This window comes from Ochlerotatus camptorhynchus, unplaced genomic scaffold (genome assembly GCF_037179485.1).
Source record: "Ochlerotatus camptorhynchus isolate MF236.1 unplaced genomic scaffold, CSIRO-AGI_Acam_v1.1 ptg000434l, whole genome shotgun sequence".
NCBI classification, from domain to species: domain Eukaryota; kingdom Metazoa; phylum Arthropoda; class Insecta; order Diptera; family Culicidae; genus Ochlerotatus; species Ochlerotatus camptorhynchus.
This window is the reverse complement of record NW_027040920.1, coordinates 4,799,609-4,820,209: the sequence shown is the minus strand read 5'-3', so window position 1 is coordinate 4,820,209 and position 20,601 is coordinate 4,799,609. Positions and strand designations below refer to the sequence as shown.

Genomic DNA, 20,601 nt, shown 5'->3' with positions numbered 1-20,601 from the left:
TAAAACGGCCCTTTTTAGGTCCATCAAGCTTATAACAGTAAAGAGTTGGAATAGAATTTATCTGTACCTGTTTGTCCATATTCAGAACCACAGGCCCCCATGACCACATAAAATGCTCTCCAGAGTTGTAATCTTGTAACCGAACTTGGAAGCAGGGCTGCAAGTGATTTTGATTGATTCTCTTAATAAACTTTCTCTTTGAAAAAAATTACTACAAATTTGGTACGCCTACAATTCAAAAACGAAAAGAGTTGAGAATTGATCAATTAAAAGAACTAAATGCTCTTCACATTTATTCCGTTCACTAGCGGTCCTACGTCAAGCTTCCGTTCGTGCCCCTAGGCACAGACCCTTATACTTTTTTATTATCGGGAACTTGGTATCTCGTTCTACGCAATTTGCGGCTGCAATTCGACCGTCCAAGCGTAACAATCCGTGTTCGTCCAGCATTGGTGGCAAATTCGCTAGTGGACTGCTCCGGCTAAGGGCTCGCCTGTGTTTGGGTGCCGATTGCGTGTTCCAGTTCATCGTAGTCACCTCATCTGGATAGTCATCCGACTGCGCGAGCCGTCAAAGGCTTCTCTGCGCATTCTGAAAATCATCGCTGCTTATATCCGTAATTTCCTCTCTTGCTTCGTCTCTGATTCGTCTGAGAAGCTTCTCACTGAACCGGTGAGCATACGCCACGCTTCGCAGTAGGCGCTCGAATTTGGAAAACCGTGCCACATCGATGATCGGAGCCGACAAAAAGTGATTGTAAACGTAGGCCGGTCGCAGCTCTTCTTGTGATGCCTCCACCGCTATCTCGAGCTTGTCCTGTGGCCAATCCTTTTCATCGCTGTACAGAAATACCAGTCCACGCATCCATCAACTATTAGGCTTGCAGTTCGGGCCTTTGCCCCACTTTGTGGCTTAATCAAAATAATTAATTTTCGTTCCATGCACTCAATGCTATCATGTTTATAAAGTTCCTTTGATTTTAACATCAACATCACATAATTCAGATGGTCTACCTTTGACATTTCGAACTATAGAAACAAATTAACACTACATAGGTCATCGACTGCACAACCCATCGATCTATAGATAATATCGAGTTGACCCCAATTCCAAATTTTGGAGATTTACAATTCTTTCTCAATTTTTGTAAGTTTCAGTAGCTATGGATGTAAACACATTTAATAATTCAAGGACTTGAATGAGTTCCAATAGTTCTAAGGGTTATTAAATTTTTTTTTTGCTTGCAGTGTTTGTTTTGTATTTTAGTGGTTTTCTTAGAAGATCATAATTTATTTTAGAGAATTTATTTTAAGAACCAATTAGAGATTCTCATCTAAGACAAAAAAAAACATGCTCCTTTAACATCATGATGCCGTCTCCCATTTCTTCATTTTATGATCCATCGCCGCCAAACAGATTGAACAATATGACTATAAACCTGTTTATGTTGTGTCTAACTTTGTCGAAACCGTACGAGCTAGATAATAAATGGGAACAAATAAAATCAACTCAGCCCCAAGCCACAAAACGGCAATCTGAGCAGCCATCACTTTTGAGTTTCTTTCTTTTTCATGTCAGTGTGTATGGCATTGTCGGAAAAATTTCGGAGAATTACAACACTTCCTCCAATCCCAACTCCGCTCATCTCGCTAAACAAGACCACATTCGTTGTTTATCGTTCCGCCATGCTTAGATATCAGCAGTGTTCAGATAATGGGAAGGAACCGGAGTTAGGGTAGGTACCATACTCGATGGATGACACCCACAGAAAACGACAACGACGATACGTGATTAGGAAACTGATTGCGTACGAATGAGTGGGTGTATGGGCTGCCGAGGAGCTGCACACGCTCTGGTAAAGTTCTTAAATAAATTTGCTCACGTTCAACTAGACGATTGTCGTTTCGATTCTGAACAAGCATAGCCTCACATCCATCGTTCCGCACTGCCGGAAGCAAAACCGCCCACCCACGTGCCAACCCAATTTTGGAGAAGAAAATAGTATCATCATCACAGAGTGTGGCGACACACAGCTTCGAAGTAGGGGAATATAGACTGTTCCAAATAGAGAAAGGATGCTGCTCAACAACGAGTTCATGTTTCCGAGGGAGGAAGTGCAGTTGGTCTAGTTGAAATATTTGAATAAATAATTTCCTCTATGTACTCACTTTTAACCTACTCCATCTATTTTCTATCTTGCTGTAGCTGTCGGATCACCACAGTACAGCGATACTGTTATATTTTGGTCGATTCATGCCAATTTAGTTCTACACTAGTTCCGTAGGAGCTGGTGTTTGGTTGTGTTGTGTTGCAGTTATCTTCGAAGAACTAATCAAGGTTCTCCCTAACTGTTGTAAACCACAACAATTCGATTTATTGACTCGGATGCGAAATATTACTCCACATTTGGAAAATACACAGAAACCCCAACATTTCCTCCCGCCTTTTGGCATCCACCATTCGCTCCATATTAACATGTTAAATTTGGCAAAACTCATGAATTCGTAATGTGCTGATCATAGCGATTACATGATTCTGGCAGCCGTGAAACTCGTCAATTTATTCACCGCAATCAATATCCATTTCGAATCATGTAGTCACCATCTCGCCTCTGTCACATACAACACCCCTCACCCCACCTGCCTTATAGCCTATATAGGCAAGTTTGGATCTGCGGGAGTGTGTACTATACGTCGCTCCTTGATTCAATAAACTCAAATCTAATCAAAATCAAACATTCCCAGAAAGGCGACTCGGCAAACCCAGTCAGAGCGCGAGCAAAACGAGACTACAAATTTTATCAAACAGACGCACATACATCACACACACACAAACATTCACACTAGAATCCAGATGGAATCTCCATATGCCGCGCAGCTCTCTCGTTTGTTGAGCTAGCTGAATATTAGACTGATGCAAAATTTTAAATTTTCGATCCACAGTGCTGCAAAGGGTTCCAAATTGGATCCTGACTATCTGATCCTAAAATTTTAACTTATTGGTAACCATTTATATATATTGAATTTACTATGAGAAAACCAGTTTTGTTTTGCTCATATCTATATAACAATTCACCATATCGCTCTGCTTCAAAAAATTATAGCTGTGCACACAGGAAATTTTCTTGGCTACAACTTTGTTGAAGACCACTTTTCTACAAAATGTAATGAACGTATGTATGGGCCCAAATTAGGGACATCCATTTCCTCTATGCAAAATATAGTATTGCCCACAACAATATCTTAATCATTTAATAACTATTTAATCAGACGGCTGGCTAAGAAACAATTTTTTGCATGATAAGAAAGCAAATAACTAAATAGAGCTAGAATTAGGGCGTAACAGCTTTTGTAAACAATGACTTCTCTTGGTGATTTCTAGAAAGTTAAGGCTCGCTCACGCAAATCAACATCATCATGGGATAGAGTAAGACTTCCCCTACCCGATGGTTATGTTGATTTGCGTGGATGTGCCTTGATTTTTTAGAAATCACCTAGAGAAGTCATTGTTTACAAAAGCTGTTTCGCCCTAATTCCAGCTCTATCTAGAATATTTCAAATTTTGCATCAGTCTACTGTGTATATGCATGCGTTGTGTTCATTTTTCTTCTCGCCAAATGATCCACATAGCATAATGGGATTTGCTGTTGGTTTATACACTTCGTGATAAATTCAAACCAAACTAAAGTCCTATTGGAGAAACTCCATGTTTCCGCAGCATTTTCCATATTTCAATTCACCATGAATTGATCTAGCAAAATTTATAATTATCGTACGACCACTACGTTTGAAAAATTAGTGTCAACTTCTGTGGTAATAAGTTAACACTAGATTTGTCATACGTTTACAAGATATTTCAAGAAAATGAAATCGCTTATACGCATAAATTCATGATACCGTGCTGAGTGGAAAACCCGTTTACCCCGTACATTTTACATCTAGGTGATCGATTTTTTAGGGGTCTGGATTATGGTTCCACACGGAAAAACTTTGGTTAAATATTTGAGTATTTCCTGGGGGGCCGAAATTTGTAAACCTAAAATATTAATCGAAATCCAAACATTTCATACAATGCACACTGTTTAATTAAAGGCACACTAGAGTTGTTCGAAAAGCAGCTTCGTTCGATATATTGGACTTAGGTCTATGGCGCCACCTCTAAATCTTAACGAAAAACGCTCATTTTTGGATATGTTGTTCATTTGGCCCTAATAATCATTTTCCATATGAGAAAACGTGTCCCCGAAAGATTTAGAAAAATAAGCCCCACCCTAATGCACAGTGGTCCAGAATGCAGACTTAGCTGGAAGGATATGTTTTGAGCGTGAAATTGAATCTATAGACTAAAAGTCCCTTCCTTATAGTTAGGCCCTCATTTTTATGACAATGAATTCTAGATTGGTTCTTATTGTCATCGAAATCCAAAATCTAACTTTTTTTTTAACAAATTAGGGTAAACATGCTTTGGTAAAGTTATAGCTGACCTAATTTTAAGCAACTTAAAAAAAAAACTTTTTTGAACCTCTTATTGACCGATTTTGAGCTATTTTATTGAATTGAGTTAAGATGCATTTAAAAAACATGTGTTTTGATCTAGTTTTCTTATTTCAAATTTCTCAGCAAAAGTGTCTTCAAATAATTATTAGATCTTTAGAAGGCGCAATTTTTTGCTGCACAGATACAGGCAACAACTTTTACTTTAAAAATTCGTCTTAAAGAGCTTTAAAAGTCTCTAGAAGATGACTTGCATGAGAAATTTTAAATTAAAAAAGTGACTGCTAAAGAACTGTTTTTCTTTTTCAGGAACAACCTAAGTACACTCCGAAAAATTACTCTAAAAAGAGAACGTTTATATAAAGAAAAAAGTTATTTTCAACAAAGTTGCTTGAATTTAACTCAGCTCTTTTAACAACACATGTCTTTGTTTTGTAAAACAAAAAAGGTAGTTATTAAAAATCCCCTAATTTGAGGACAACCCTGACACTCCAAATACCAAAAAGAAGGGAATTTGTAAGCACTAAAACTTGGACACTAAATGTCCAAATATTAAGACAAATGTACCCGCACATTTAATTTAAATTTTTATTAGTGTGGTCCTATGACATCCATATTTTACTTTTTTTATTTCAAATTTATATAAGAAAAAAGATATACCAAATTAAAGTAAAAAAATATGAATAAATTCAAATTAATTTTCTACGAGTTTAAAAAATAAAACACATCTATTTTTTAATATTATTGAGAATAACATACGCCCTTGCAAATGCTGTCTGTTTGCCCCAACCAGAGGTATTAACATTTGAAAAGGGCATATTTTTACTAGAAAAACTTCAATAACTCTTGATTGACGAAAGATGTCGACAAGCTCTGTGAAGCAAAAATTTGCGCATTTTAAAGATCTAAAAGTTAATACGTGACACCTTTGACGAGAAATTAGAAATGAGAAAACTTAATAAAAATATGTTTTTTTAAGAGACTCTAACTCAATTCAAGAAAATAGCTCTAAATCGGTCAATTCATGACATACAAACAAAAATCTTTAACAAAGTAGCTTGAAATTAGCACTGCTATAACTTCCCGCCAAAAACTTTGAGCCAGGAGTGCTCGAGCCTCCATGACTCTACTAAAGTTTGTTTAAGTACCTGTTTCGCCAACGTATGTTTTATTGTGATTGAAAACCCAGCTGAGTCATAAATACTGTGCTGGTTTATGTGCTCTCGTCGCGTAGCTTGTTGGTTTCTTCTGTTGAACTTTGTATTTAAACATATGTTTCGAAAAAGAATGATTGATTTCAATGAGATAACAATATTTGACAATGGATTGGCTCCCGTTTGACAGTTCACACTGGCTGCCAGTTGACAATCAATTTGAGTGAGTCCGCAGTACTCAGGTATACATTAATTCCATCACGCAAAAAAGTTATTTTTTGACGTAGGACTACGTCTTTGATTTCTATATGGGGGTACACTTTGTGAAAACCGAAAATGGAACATGTAACAAATTAAGAAAGATTTTGAACGTTAATAACTCAGCTGCCCCTGGTCCAATTTTAATAATTTTATCACTAATCGATCAGAAATATGGCTACGCATCGATAACAATGCTTTTGAATGTTGATTTTCAACAAGAAACTATTGTAAAAATGGTAAATGTCCAGCATTGTCCAAAAGCGTCGAATTAACTAACAAATCCACCAATTACCTACATGCATATGCTGCTTCCCCAGCACAGTCGTCAAAGAGTAGTAAGTAGACGAAACAAGTCGAAGTGGCATTCGCCTCCGATCCTCATCGCCATATTCAGAACCAAACGCAAATTCTTCGAGATAATTATCATCCGTCGTCTGGCTCGCCGTGGCGGTGTCTGACGTATCTCAGGTCTGATTTACAAGGTGTGCTGAAGATGTTCCTGAAAAATGAGATCCGTGATGCTGTCACCTACACTGAACACTAAGCGGCCATAGATGTCATCTACGTTTTGAAGTGACAGAGAGACACTCTGTTTGGTTTCGGAGGTTAAATCATCACCAACTTTGGCAACAAAACGGCTCTTTTCAGGGCCACCAACCTTATTACAGTAAAGAGTAAGAATAGAATTCATCTGCCTGTTGTCCATATTCAGAACCAACGACCACACAAAATGCTCATGTAATCAAACTGGAATTAGGGGTACACATTATTTTGATCAACCTTGATCAACTTTGAATCGCCATGGCCGGATATTTTCGATGGAAGAAGCAACAATCTAGCATCTAAATAATTCGACGAAGACGGCAGGAAACATTTGTGAAGCCGAGTTATTTACGAAAGAGAGTGTCGATGCAGAGAATCGATCAATGTAGATAGGACCTATTGAAAAGTGACGCGAGATTTGTTTTCCGTACTAAGCTCCAATGCTACCGACGCCAGGGAGGCAGCTCCCACATCTGGACCCTACATATCGACCCATCAACTCATGAACAGGGGACCAACGGCTTTTCATCGAAGGAAGGTGGGATCAGGTATGTTCCGGTCTGATCTACGAGTTTATTTATCTGCGCTTGTTTGTCCATATTCAGAACCACAAGCCCCCAACGACCACACAAAATGCTCTCGAGAGTTGTAATCTTGTAACCAAATTTGGAAGCAGGGGTGCAAGTGATTTTGATTGATTCTCTTAATCAACTTTCTCTTTGAAAAAAAAATACTACAAATTTGGTACGCCTACAATTCAAAACCGGAAAGAGTTGAGATAATAGATAATTGATCAATTAAAAGAACTAAATGCTCTTCACATTTAGTCCGTCCACAAGCGGTCCTACGTCAAGCTTCCGTTCGTGCCCCTAGGCACAGACCCTTCTACTTTTTTTTTAATCATGTGTAGCTAAACTTTTCTACTTCCCATTTCATCAGTTCTGTCGTATGATTGAGCATTATTCTTGCTGAGGATAAACCTATTTAGGAAATTTGTGGGGTTAACACTAATGATTATAAATACAAAAATCAGTGTTCACTCGACTGTCGACAGAAGCAGACCACTCTCGATGTGTTTAACGCGATCGTCTGTTTACTCGGCAGCAACCATTGTGTGGTCCTCCTCATTGTTCTTCATCAGCAGTTCTTTCGGTCGATGCGTCGTCGACTTTGGAAAGCAATCGTTTCGTGATGAATGTGTGAGTGCTGACCACGTTTTCCGTCCATTGCTGCAATGGAAGCGCTCTGACCCCGTTGACGAATCTGCCATACAATGAAACCACTGGAAGCGGCTGCCGTTCTAATGGAGGAGGCTTCTTAGATAGCGGAAGATAAAATGCTTATTGTGTTGTACCTTTTGACGATAGTTTTAAGATGTATTGTATAGTGAACAAGAATTCTCGGCTCTGTAAAGTTAATTCGGTTGAGCCTTATAAAATATATTAATAAACAAAATAAATCACACCCTGCCTGGAAAAATCCAGAGAATTACTAATCGTAATTTGCTGGTCACCATGCCAATTTGAAAAATAGTTATGCAGTTTGTCAGAAGTTTCAATTCCAGTATTATTACTAATTTAACCATGTGACTACTACGGCCTAGTCACATTCGATACGATAGCGTTCGGTCCAATGTCGTTCAGCCTGTTGGCATCATCAGCAACACATTTTTGCCCCCGCTATTTCAAAAGCTAGCTACGCCCTTGATTGACTGTTCCTATTTCGAATTCTATTCAATTTCGCTATGTCAAACGAGACTCCAGGTTTTCAACACCACGCCAAGAATAGGTTCAGTAACCCTCCATACCGGGAGAAATGAACTTTTATGAATGTAAATTTCCCGTTAACCAAATTCATACCGGCAATCGGAAGGCATACCACGAGCCATCGACATGACGAAAACGAAGCCAGCTCAGGACGACAACAACAACAACAACAACAACAACGCAAAACCGCCCGCAAGGTGAATAGAAAAATAAGCGAAACGTATCGAAACACAATTTATCAATCAGTAACAAATTGCATGTCAATTTCAATGCTGTTAGGTAGCAGCTAAGCCAAGTGTGAAGGAATGAAGGAAATACAAAAATATTGGATTTTTTTTTTCAGTTCTCAACCAGAACAGCCGCAAGCGATTGATTTTTGTTTTTTTTTGTATGATGAGAGAATAGGCGATTTTATGCATATTATAGTTTTGATTGCCAAAAGCAGATGCTACGGGAATCGAGCTTTATGCCGGGGTATAATTAAGCAAGAATGCAAGGTTATGCAAGTTGCACTTGGCGCTGATAAAAGACAAAGCGTGGTGAAAGAGAGGCCAATAGGGGAAAACTTCGACACCGAGTTCCAATTTCAACAGTCATTTCAGATAATTAAGTTTTCTTCTCGGTATGCATTCGGGCTGTACGCGTGCTGCTGACTGCTCTGCTACGGCTATTGCTGCAGTTAGTCTGCACTTTTTCGGTTGATGAACTCGCAGAGTCCGGTCCGAAGTCGATGGAAAAGTAGTGTGCACATTCCGGTTCGCAGCTAGGAAAAGTATTAACTTTGTAATTAATTCTTTTCGGATCGGCTGACACTGCGAGACCCCTCCATCAACCCCCCCCCCCCCCCTCAATAGCTTGCTCGCTATGGGGTGGACCCTGGACTGGTTAGCTTCGATATTGGACACTTGTTGCGAACTCTGGTAATTGAATTTCTGTTCTTAATTATGGTAATGCATTTATTTCCATTAGGATAATTGATAATTGGGTTGATGGAATGGAATTATGTTTTATGTGGGGAACGTCATATTGCTACGTGATGGTATAATTCAATTTTAAAAAGCTTTGTAAAATTGCATTTGATGTTTGTCAGACTTGTATTCAGATCACTGGTCCTAGAAGATTTAAAATTCTAAGTAACAGCCATGGTGTTTCTTACTGCTTGCCCCTACAAAGGATTGAGCTAGACGAGTAATATTTAAGATAATTAAGTATTACATCTTAATCAGACTAGCAAACAAAAACGAACTGATTGCAGTTTCAGATACAAACTCCCCCAACACTTTTCATTTGATTCACAGCGACATAAATTTGAAAAAGCTTAAACGTTCACCTCTTAGTTCACCCTTCTGTCCAAAGCATCTTATTACACTAGCAATCTGATGCTATCGTAATTTTCAGCAACATCAGAAATGCTCATGAACCTGAATGTCGAGTCAGGCAGAAAACATACTACTAATTCAAGGCATCTTCCAAATAAGCTTTAAAGTTCAATTTTAAATCAAATCTTTAATTCAGTCCTCTATATCCGTATTACGCACGTGAGGCTCAAACTTGTATAGACTTCTCAAAATTCCTATGTTTTTATTAACTACTGCTATCGAATTATCGATAAATTTTCAAAGGTTCATAGCTTATCCACTTATGATTTTTATAATAATGTTTAAAGAACATAACGTCCTGTGTTATGTTCAATGCCAGTTTCCCCGACCAGCGTAGCTCAATGTTCAACTGAAAATCTTCACCGCTTACCCTCTTTTAAACCTCCCGTCAAATGGCTCTCAATCCCTTGACCGGCTCTGTTCTGGGGAATGACACACGCGTCTGACAGTCGGATATCCCAAGACAGACGACCGGAATGGCACAAATCGCTGATGGCTTTTCGATATAACTTTTCATTTTATTGTTTTATTCAAATGTATGCCGCCCCAGACCGATTGACTGACCGGCTGGAAATGGTTCGACTAGTAATGCCAATCTGACGAAGAAAAGAGAAAGAGAGAGCCAAAAAAGCGAATTGAGTGAGTTTTCCAATTGACGAAGGATGTGTACCTTTGAACCGGTTTCAGAGGATGGTACGTTTTCGGATGAAAAGTTCATCTCCATCACATGGGAATGGTTCCAGCAGAGCAGAGGCCACTTTAACCCGGCCTTGAACGCTTAATAAAAATGAAGAGATAAGGGTTTGTTGAAATGTGAATTGCTTAACTTTTCATTATGGGTCGTAGAATTGGAGAAAAATGGATATCAGAATTGGGAAAGCAATTCCGTCGGGTTTCCCGATTGAACCGAGTCACGCTTCCTCATCCCCAATGCTAATGGCTTCCATTCAATTTTATGAGTCCACATACACACAATCGGTCGTTGCGTACCACCGCGCTCTGACTGTTGAAAGCACCGGAAAGACCACGAAGTAGATGTGTATACGTGCCCCATAACTATCGTCATCTCGCCGGGAATGCATCGATTTTTCACAATTGAATGGACCAACCAACGGAGAAGCTAAATGGTAAATGACTCGAAAGGACACCGCATCGCACATCCACACCACGCGGCTCACATCGGATGGTTCATAGCAATAGAGATAGTAAGGTTCATAGATTTAACGACTTACCTTGGAACTCCTTGCGGGCAGCACTGACCGAGGTGACGATGTTGGCCACATGGCCGAGAACCGTCGCAAACAGCATCAGGCCAAAGAGCAGCTGCGCTATCACAAACACGTACTCCGCCTTGGAGCGAGGCCGCGGCAGGTCACCGATCGTGGTCAGTGCCAGTGTGCACCAGTAGTAGCTCTGCAGATACTGCTTCACCACGTCCGCCGATTCCGAATCGTGAAACACCCAGTTCTTCGAGCCGAAACCGTTATTCTTATAGATTATGTGATATAAACAACCGTTCCAGTGAAATATAACTAACAGATAGTGTATCAGTGAGGTCGAACGGAACAGGTTCGGGTAGTTCGTGTGCCGCTCGGTGCGATCCATGAAGGCCCAGAATCGATAAATCTTGACTAGCCTAAACGATCTCAGTATCGAGTTGAATCCTATCGATAAGTATAAAAAATCTAACGGCAATAAACAAAGGCAGTCTATGTAGAACGTCGTCGAGTTCATGTAGTGCTGCCGGAGCTTGGTCGAGTCGGTTTGCAGCACGCCGTCCTCGAGGTAACCCGTACGGAAGTGGAACAGAATATCTACGAGGTATAAAAAATCCGAGAAGTAGTCCAGACAAAACCACAGCACGATCGATTCGCCGTTGATCTCCTGGAAGGCAAACCGGTAGATGATGACCCAGAAGTTGTACAGGAATGCCATCGAAACCACCATGGACCAGTAGTAGCAGAGCCGGCCGGCCGGATCGAACACGAACGACCAGCGACGGCCGTTGGATTTGCGCGACGACGTCGAACAGCCGGACCGGCGACCGAACCTGGAGAGAGGAAGAGAGCGAGAGAAAATTAAAATCAAAATCGGTCTTGGGTTTAATCATTTGGTATGGAGAATGAAACATTTCAATTGATAAGCCCGGAAAAAATAACTCACTGATCCACTAAAGGTAGGTTTAATTCCATCAAAAGCTGTACTTCCCATAAAAGCATTTCAGTCCCATCAGAAAAGACAGCAAGCCGAGAACAAAGCTGCTGAAAATGTATTTCTACGTTCGCTCTTATGGATGGGAGAACTTAGTTTTTGTATATTTCCGGATATTTTCTGAACAAAATATGGAACTTTTAGTGCACAGTTTAAAGTGATGTCAGTTTACAATCTATTCAAATGAATAGCTCATTTCTCGCAGAATTTCACATGGGATTGTTATGCTTTTGTGGGGCAGTGAATATGATGTCAGCAAAAAAAAGCTTATTTTCAGTTGTAAAAGCAAGTATATAGGTCAATGCATCGATTTTAAGGTTATTGAGAAATTTTAAACGGTGTTGTGACATGTGAGCAGCCCAAGTTCCAAATAAAACAATTCAGGCTTACACTTCTCTAATTTTCCGGCAATTCAGTTCCATTGTTTGTTATGTAAGATCATTCATATTTGTGATATTTTTAATTTTTGAAAAATGTCAAAATGTCATACAAGGTACTTTTTAATGAGCAAATAGTTTATAAGCCTCTCTTAGCGCAGCTACAAAGCAAGACCATGCTGGAGCAGGCTGGGTTTGAATCCTGGTCTGGTCTAGGGATTTTTCGTGTGAAATTTCTCGACTTCCCTAAGCATATAGAGTGTGATTGTCACGTTTGCATTAAAAAATGAGAAATTTTTCGAAACGAGTTAGAAAAAAAGCTACGTATATAGAACCAAACTATTTATTTTCCTTGGTAATACTGCTTATTGATTTAGTAGACTGAATAAGTTCATCTACTAGAATGAACTAGTTCAAGCCATTTCTGGTAACTGCGAGCGTGATCGTTTTTTTTTATTGTTAGGGTAATTTTTTTAACTCTTTATTTGTTTCACATTCAAAATAAATTACAATTCGTTCTAAACTAGGTGCTCCAGTTACTACAGTAACTTACCAGCCTTAATTATTTTGAAACATATCTCAGTGGTTTCACATTGTTCCTGTCTTGGGAATTCTGTATATAAAACAGTTTTTTAGCCTGCATTTCAGAATGAGGGTAATTTTTTGTATTTTATATGTCTGTTCGACCACCTGAGCGCAGTGATGCCACATATACAAATTTATCTGTAATCATACCGATTTTTTTTCAATATTTTGATACAGATATCTGTATTTACAGATTACAGATTTTTCAAAAATATACAGATTTTTCAGATTTTTCAAATAAAGGGAATGTATTATACACATTTTTTTATATTTAATGATGACGACAAATATTTTTTTTCCTTTAAAGCTTGAATTCAATCTGAGCATCAAACCCAAATCATATTTTTCATTAAATAAATATTATTATTTTAGCTTCGACTGGACTTGACATCTTTCGAATGGACTTCTGCTGTTCAGATGTTCTGATTTCTCGTTAGAAGGGATATTAGTTTCCCTTTTAATTTCTAGATAGAGCTGGAATTAAGGCGTAACAGCCTTTATAACAATGACTTCTTTCGATGATTTCAAGGAACTCAAGGCACGCTCACGCAAACTAACATAACCGTGTTGTTGATTTGCGTTGGCAAGCCTTGTCTCTCATAACTGGTACTTAATGTTTTGTATTTTCAGACTGTAGAAGAGATACAAAACACATCAAGATTACACGCTATTTTGAGGCTACTCATTTTTTAGTCGAAAATCACTCAGTCTAGCCAAAAGGGAAGTTAGCCAAAAATGGGTAAACATGCTTTTACTCAAATTTGAGTAAACGTGCCTATGGAGAAACCTAACAGATGATGACATTTTTCAAATGAGTAAACCTTACCCATTTCGATTAAAACGAATGAATACCCCATGAATGCTTTATACATAATTTTTTTCTTCCAGGAGGAATATTAAAAAAATATGATGAAAATGACAATTCTATATTTATTGATACCAACGAACTATTTGTTAGAGTTGTACACCTCACCAACTAGCTGATAGCTATCGCCGTCCAGGTCATTTTAACTACTTCACTTCACTTCATTTTAACTACTTCACTTCTAAAAACTATTTTTAGACTCACTGCACAAAAATCGCCTGTTCACATATTCATAGTGCGTCATTTTGAACTTATGAAAAATTGATATCAGAACCATTAACCCAGAATCTGGGTGGATTCACCTCATCAGAGCAAAACCAGTTTACTCATTTTTTGACAACTCCATACAGCATGCAACAATGAGTGCGATCCACCCAGTCACTGAGTAGCCTCTAAATAGCGTGTGTAGGATTTCAAGGTTTTTAAAATAGACAAATTCTTTAGAAAGCAATTTTAGTCATTTTTCATGATTCTAACACAAAGAACAAACTCGTTCTGAACTATGAATTTGCTCAATGAAGGTTTACGTATATTCGCACAGAGACCATAGCACGGAAATTTTACAGATTTTTTTTACAGATGTATGTCAGTCAGATACAGATTAAAAAGTTTTGTTTTTGTGATGAAAATAAAGATTTAAATTCGAAAATATGTGACATCACTGCTTGAGAGTTCAGTTTCGAACCCCTTCGGTGTGGTTGTGGTTGTGTTTACACTTATGCTATTTCACTAGCGCTAATGAGCTAGCTGCTAGAAAAAAGTTAACTAACATAATGTAAACAGGGCATCAGCCCCTTATAAACAAATACCATAAACGAACTGTATCCCGGATGGGTAAATTATCCCACAAATGGTTTGGATGATACCCCGAACACGTCGTTAAGATCTCTTTTATGGCTATTTTTATTAGACGGAGAAAAAATACTACCCTAAATTTGAGTTCTTTTTACTTTATTTTGAGTTTAGCCTCTCACTTGCACTCATTATTGTTGTCAAAAAAGAAACGAGCGATTCGATCCAACGATATATTTCAGCCCAATAAGTTACTTCTGAGTAAATTGCATGTTCTCAAATGTGCGTGAACTAATCTTAATTTTGGGTAGAATATATTTAAGAGTAAGTATTTTTTGCTGGTGTTAAATGAGGGAAAAGTACTTAATTTTGGGTAGTTTCTCATCTCCGTGTACTCCTGTATCTCCTGTTGCGAATCCTGCAGTTAGCTTCTAATTAAGTAACGCAGGCGGAAGAGTGGTAATGGCCTCAATGCTTCGGTGTAAACAGAATACGCGTGCTGGAGAATTGACCACTTTGTCAAGCAGTTTTGGCGTGACTTTCTTCCAGCGATTTCACAAAATTGGACCAACTTACTTCTATTTTTTTATGAAACGCACAAATGTTGGCTACTTTTCTCGTGGTTCTAGAAGAAAAAATCTCAAAATGATGTTTTATTTAAAAGTTCGAGTGGTAGTAAACGTCATTTTAACTGCTCGAATGAAATGGTTAATAGTGGCAAGAATGATGCATGGAACAGCTTCGAAATTAAGGAACGACAGGAATATTGCAGATAATTTTGCTGAGATCTTTTCTTTTGGATTTATTTAATTGTGTTTCCATTTTCCCATAATCTTTACTTTATATTGCCGAATAGAGATTCCTAAATATATTTCACTCCCTAGTAACACAAATGTTCCCTCCCGAGACATTTATGAAGGTAGTATGAGTTTCCTGTACCTTCTTAAGTAGATGTTGGACTAATATACCTTCATACCCTCTGAAATTGTATGGATGTGGCTAGGTTTATAATGTGATGCATGTTTTGCAAATTTTGATGTGTGGGAAAAACCACTAATCCCAATAGTTTTTTCACGGCAACACACGATATTTTCTGCAAAATGTATTGGTTGACCTATGCTATGCTTTGTATGTCTGTTCGACCACTTTTTTGTTTTGTGACCAAGCAAGTGGAGTAGATCTTTGTGTTAGGATTTGAGCAGACATTTTCAATTGGGCGCAGTTGAGAAAATTAGAGAGAGATGAAAACTTCGGTAGAAATTTTGGAGTTGTAAGAAATGAACAAGTGTTCGGGAGAAGTTTCCCCACTTTTTGTGCAACAACTCCAGAAATACAATGCGCATCATTTTCAAATATGGGCTGTAACAAAGATCCGAAGAGAAAATGTTGTACAATATAGGTCCAAGAATGCTACTCTGAGGAACTCTTGCTTTAGCAGGTAGTCGATTAGATTTGGAATTTTGATAATTTACCTGCAGAGCTCTGTCAGTTAAATAATTTTGAACTGATTTCATAATATAGAGTAGAAAAATTAAACTACTTCAATTTAGCAATCATGCCAAACACTATCGAATGTTTTTTTCTATGTCTAGCAGAGAAACTCAAGTTGGGCAGCCTTCAGATTTGTTTGAACGAATTAAATTGGTAATTTTTCAGAATTGATGAGTAGTTGAATGCCCATGGCGAAATCCAAACTGCTCATCTGCAAACGTTGTGTTCATATTGATGTGAAGCATCATTCTATTTAAAATTATCTTTTCAAAAAGTTTAATTATTTAAGAGAGAAAACTTATTGGACGATATCTAAAAGCTTCAGATGGATTTTTATCCGACTTCAAAATTGGAACAACTTTTACATGTTTCCATTTATCAGGAAAGTATGCCAAATGGAAACATCTGTTAAACAATTTTACCAAGAAAGACAAGGTACTATCTGGGAGATTTTTGATGAGGATATAGAAAATTCCATCATCATCTGGAGCTTCATTTGAAACTTTTTAGTTATAGACCTTACTCCGTCCAAATCAGTCCCCCAGGAATCATCAAAAATATTTTCCCGAGAGAAAATATTCAGATAATCCCGAGCAACCTGATTCTCAATAGGACTAGTAAGACCCAAACTGAAATTATGGGAACTCTCGAATTGCTTAGCAAGTTTCTGAGCTTTTTCCAAATTTGTGATCAAAATTTTACCACCTTCTTTAAGCGCTGGAATTGGCTTTTGAGGTTTTTTCAAAATTTTTGTGAGTTTCCAAAAGGGTTTGGAACTCGGGTCTAATTAAGAAACATTATTTTCAAAAGTTTTGTTCCTCAGGGCAGAGAATCGCTTTTTAATTTGTTTTTGCAAATACCGCCAGATAACTTTCATGGCAGGATCGAGTGTGCTTTGATATTGTCTCCTACGGACATTTTTAAGACGGATCAAGAGCTGAAGATCGTCATCTATTATAATTGAATCGAATTTAACTTTGCATTTTTCTACTGAGACAGCTCTTGTTTCAACTATAGAAGTAGTCAGAGATTGAAGAGCATAATTAATTTCATCTTTGGTTTGCAATGGAATGCTGGATCGAAGCTATATTTCATAAATGTTCGATACTGCTCCCAATCAGCTCTGTGGTAATTGAAAGTAGAGCTTTTGGAATTTGACATTATTTCTTGGGATAAATATTTCTAAAGTTACTGGAAGGTGATCAGAACCGATGCCAGCATGGGTACCTAATTGGCTACAAAGTTGACATAAATCAGTTAAGACCAAATCAATAGTTGAGGGATTTCTTGCTGAAGAAAAGGATGTTGGCTGTTTGGATATTGAATAGTTTAATAATCTGCCGAACAATCATCAAACAGAATATTATCATTGGAATTGCTTTGAACATTATTACATGAGCGGTGTTTTGCATTAAAATCATCAATAATAAAAAAATGAGACCTACAATGGGTATGTTTCTGAAGGTCACCCTTGAGAAAATTCCTTTTGCTGGCCTACGCATTGGAATGGCAAATAGGCAGCTATAAACGTAAGTTGTCCAATTTTTTTTTCTACAGAAACTACCAAAGTTTCAAAAACTTTGGTTTCAAATGAAGAAAGAATTGTATGTTTGTTCGTCTATGAACATTTGAGTCCCTTTTAACCTTATGATCAGGTTTAAGTAACGTTTCAGTTATAACGCACGTTATGAACTCTCAAAAAGTTAAATAGCTCGTCTTCATTATCTTTAAGATATCGAGCATTCCAATTCAAAATATTTAATGATTTAAAATTCATCGATCCAATTTCAAAGTCAAAACGATATTGTTCGAAAATTTTACTCCAGTTTGAATAGCATCAAACATGGAGTTAGAGTTAAGCATACCAGATTTAAGCATACCAGTAATCATGTACCTACGGGTCCGAATGTAGAATTTGTTCCTCGCTGACCGTTGTTAACAGCAGAGGAATTTGTACCTGGTCGGAAACGTGGAGCGTTTCCTACCTGTCGTTTAGAACGAGATTGTAGGATCGCTTTGCGAGACTTACATTCCCAAAAATTGGATTTGTGGATTTCACCACAATGTGAACATTTAAATTTCTTAGGATCTTCCTTCACAGGACAGTCGTCCTTTTCGGAGAGGAATCACCAAAATTCATGCATTTATCTGGAATGTAGCAATTTTTTAATCCCGTGACCCCATCCCTTCCTCTTACGGCACTGGGTGAGGTTTTGGAAATTTCCTCCAGTCTTCCTGAAGTGCTCCCACTTCACTCAGACATGGAGCATAAGGCTAGCTTTTTCTAAGGCCTTAAGGTTGTTTAGTACACTGGACTTGAAGTGAACTAAATAAAAATCATTAGAAATCCCGTTGCGTGAATCGCCAGGACGGGATTTCATTTTTATTTCGATTACTTGGAGTGGCACAACTCCAAGTAATTTTGCCAGTTTATCTTTGATCAGATCCAGGGATTCACCACTGGGCACACCTTTCATGACAACCAGGAACACACATTCAGTTTTGGTGTCGTAAGTCATAAATTGATGCTGCTTCTCAGTGAAATACTTGGGAAGGCATTTAAATCCGTCCAAGATTTCAGCCAATATACGGTATTCACCTCAACGTCCAATTTGTAGTGAAAACTTAACTTTCACGAAGTTCAAACGTTCCATGCGAAAGCATGGAAATCGGAAGTGGTTATCACAATAGGGGGAATCTTTTCCTTCTTGGCATTAAGTTGGGAAAGATTATTAGAATTTTTCCTGGATGATGGATCATTCTCATGATCCATGAGCATATCAAATTGATTGCTTAAATTAATTTCATCAGAAGGGGGATCAAGAGATTGCCCTTTTCTTTGCACTTTTTAGGCGGCAGAACCAAGTTTCTCCAAATAGACTTCCAAGCAGATTATTATTAGAATCCAAAGAATCGAAGAGGGATTTCCGAAGTCGATGGTCAAGCAGGATTACCTAGGGCAGGGTCCAATTAACGATCGAAAAGGGATAAGAATCAAACAAGGTAAAATTGTTACAGATTGAGCACTGAAAAGTAATGTTTAAATTTTGTGTTGCTTTAGGATGCAGTAACACTTCCTTCAGGAGAAAACAAATAGATCCGCACGGCGAGAGAGCACGATGCGGACTGTCCACTGTGCATTGTTCTTGCTTTACAAAGAGCAAGCGTGAATAATATTTTGTTCGTCCTGGATTGGTTATTTATTCACTATGTATGTAATCCAGCCAATGTCTTGGTATGTTGTACGAAACATTTCAGCAAGTGTAGGATTTAGGCCATTTCTTGGAAGGAATAGTCCAGCTTTTGACACATACCGGATCACCTTTCCGGATATTTATAGTGAATTCGTTTATTATGCGAAACCGAACTTTTTGTCAATGCGAACCTCAACCTGAGCTGGGTTTTAAACACAAACGATCAGAAAAAAAGCAGACCCAATCTTGATACCCGATCCAGGTTGGAACTGAATAATAAACGAATTCGCTATTAATTTCATCCGATCGCTGTTTAAAAGTTTTTGAAGCATTCGATGACTCGAGAAACAGCAGGTTTTTGCTAGACCGATTGTAGATGCACAAGATGTTTTTGCGCATGTGCTGCTGATTCGATGCCATTTATGTTGCCACCGAATAACACGATTCTTAATGAATATCAGTAATATACTTTTCGAGTGGTTGAGTAGTAAGCAAGACCGATTTCTCACCCCAGTGTGTCTAGGTTCAACCACAGTCGACGTGTCGGGATTTGTATAGGCAAAACAAATCTCTAGTCACAACTTCCTTCAGAAAGGAAGTAAAGCCGTTGGTCCCGGCCCATGTGTTGATGGGTTTATTGGCTTCCAGGTGTGGAAGTCACCTTCATGGCACTCAATTGCCGTCGATGATTAGTCACCAATTGGCAATCAACGCTCGATTTCCGAACAGAAAACGACGTCCAAAAAAAAAAAACAATACGTGTTGAAATAGCCTTTAGTGAATTTTTACATGTTCGTGCTACAAATTTAACTCATTTGATGTAGACACCTATTATTTTGAGATTTTGGTTCAAATATTCCTCCAGTACACTGTGTGATGTCAAATCTATGAGTTATTTATAAGCTGTATTGCTGATATCACCCATGTGGCTCTTTTGGATGGCAAAAGTAGCAATTGGGAGGTTTTTGAAAATCATATCCATGGTCTGATGAGCTTCATATACGCCATTATGTTTCCGTAGGATGTTGATCGTGGTATTTCTTAAAGACGAGTGTGTTGTATTTGGACGTTGAATCGGGTTGATCTGCAAATTGGTTTACATCAGCTGCTTGCACTACTCAGTACAGTAATCCCTCAATTTATAAGATGGGTGGTACCGTTCACCCCCTGTGTTTCGGCTATTCTTCAACCCATTATGTTGATTTTTGTTATGTGATTATTATCAACAATGAACTAGTCATCTACAGAAAATCTGCTCAGTCGATTGAAGGACAGACGTTAAATAGCGGTGGGTGGATGCACGTTGAAGCGCTTTACACCGACTTCAGTAAACCATTTGACCGCATCGATATACCATTGTTAATCCTCAAATTGCACAAAATAGGAATGGAGCCTGGACTTTTGAATTGGCTTCACATCGTAAACAAAAAGGTTGGTTTTCAAAATAAGATTCCAGAACCAATTTCAGTCTCCTCTGGGGTAACCCAGGG

At 38.2% G+C, this 20,601-nt stretch overlaps 1 protein-coding gene across 1 annotated transcript in view; it reads right to left on the bottom strand.

Moving 5' to 3' along the window:
* LOC135711676 (cyclic nucleotide-gated cation channel alpha-3) overlaps positions 1 to 20,601 on the bottom strand; it is a 484,096-nt gene that overhangs the window by 148,900 nt on the left and 314,595 nt on the right. The window contains exon 6 of the mRNA XM_065234596.1: positions 10,829 to 11,646. Coding sequence (XP_065090668.1) covers positions 10,829 to 11,646 — 818 coding nt within the window. The remainder of the gene's footprint in view (positions 1 to 10,828; positions 11,647 to 20,601) is intronic.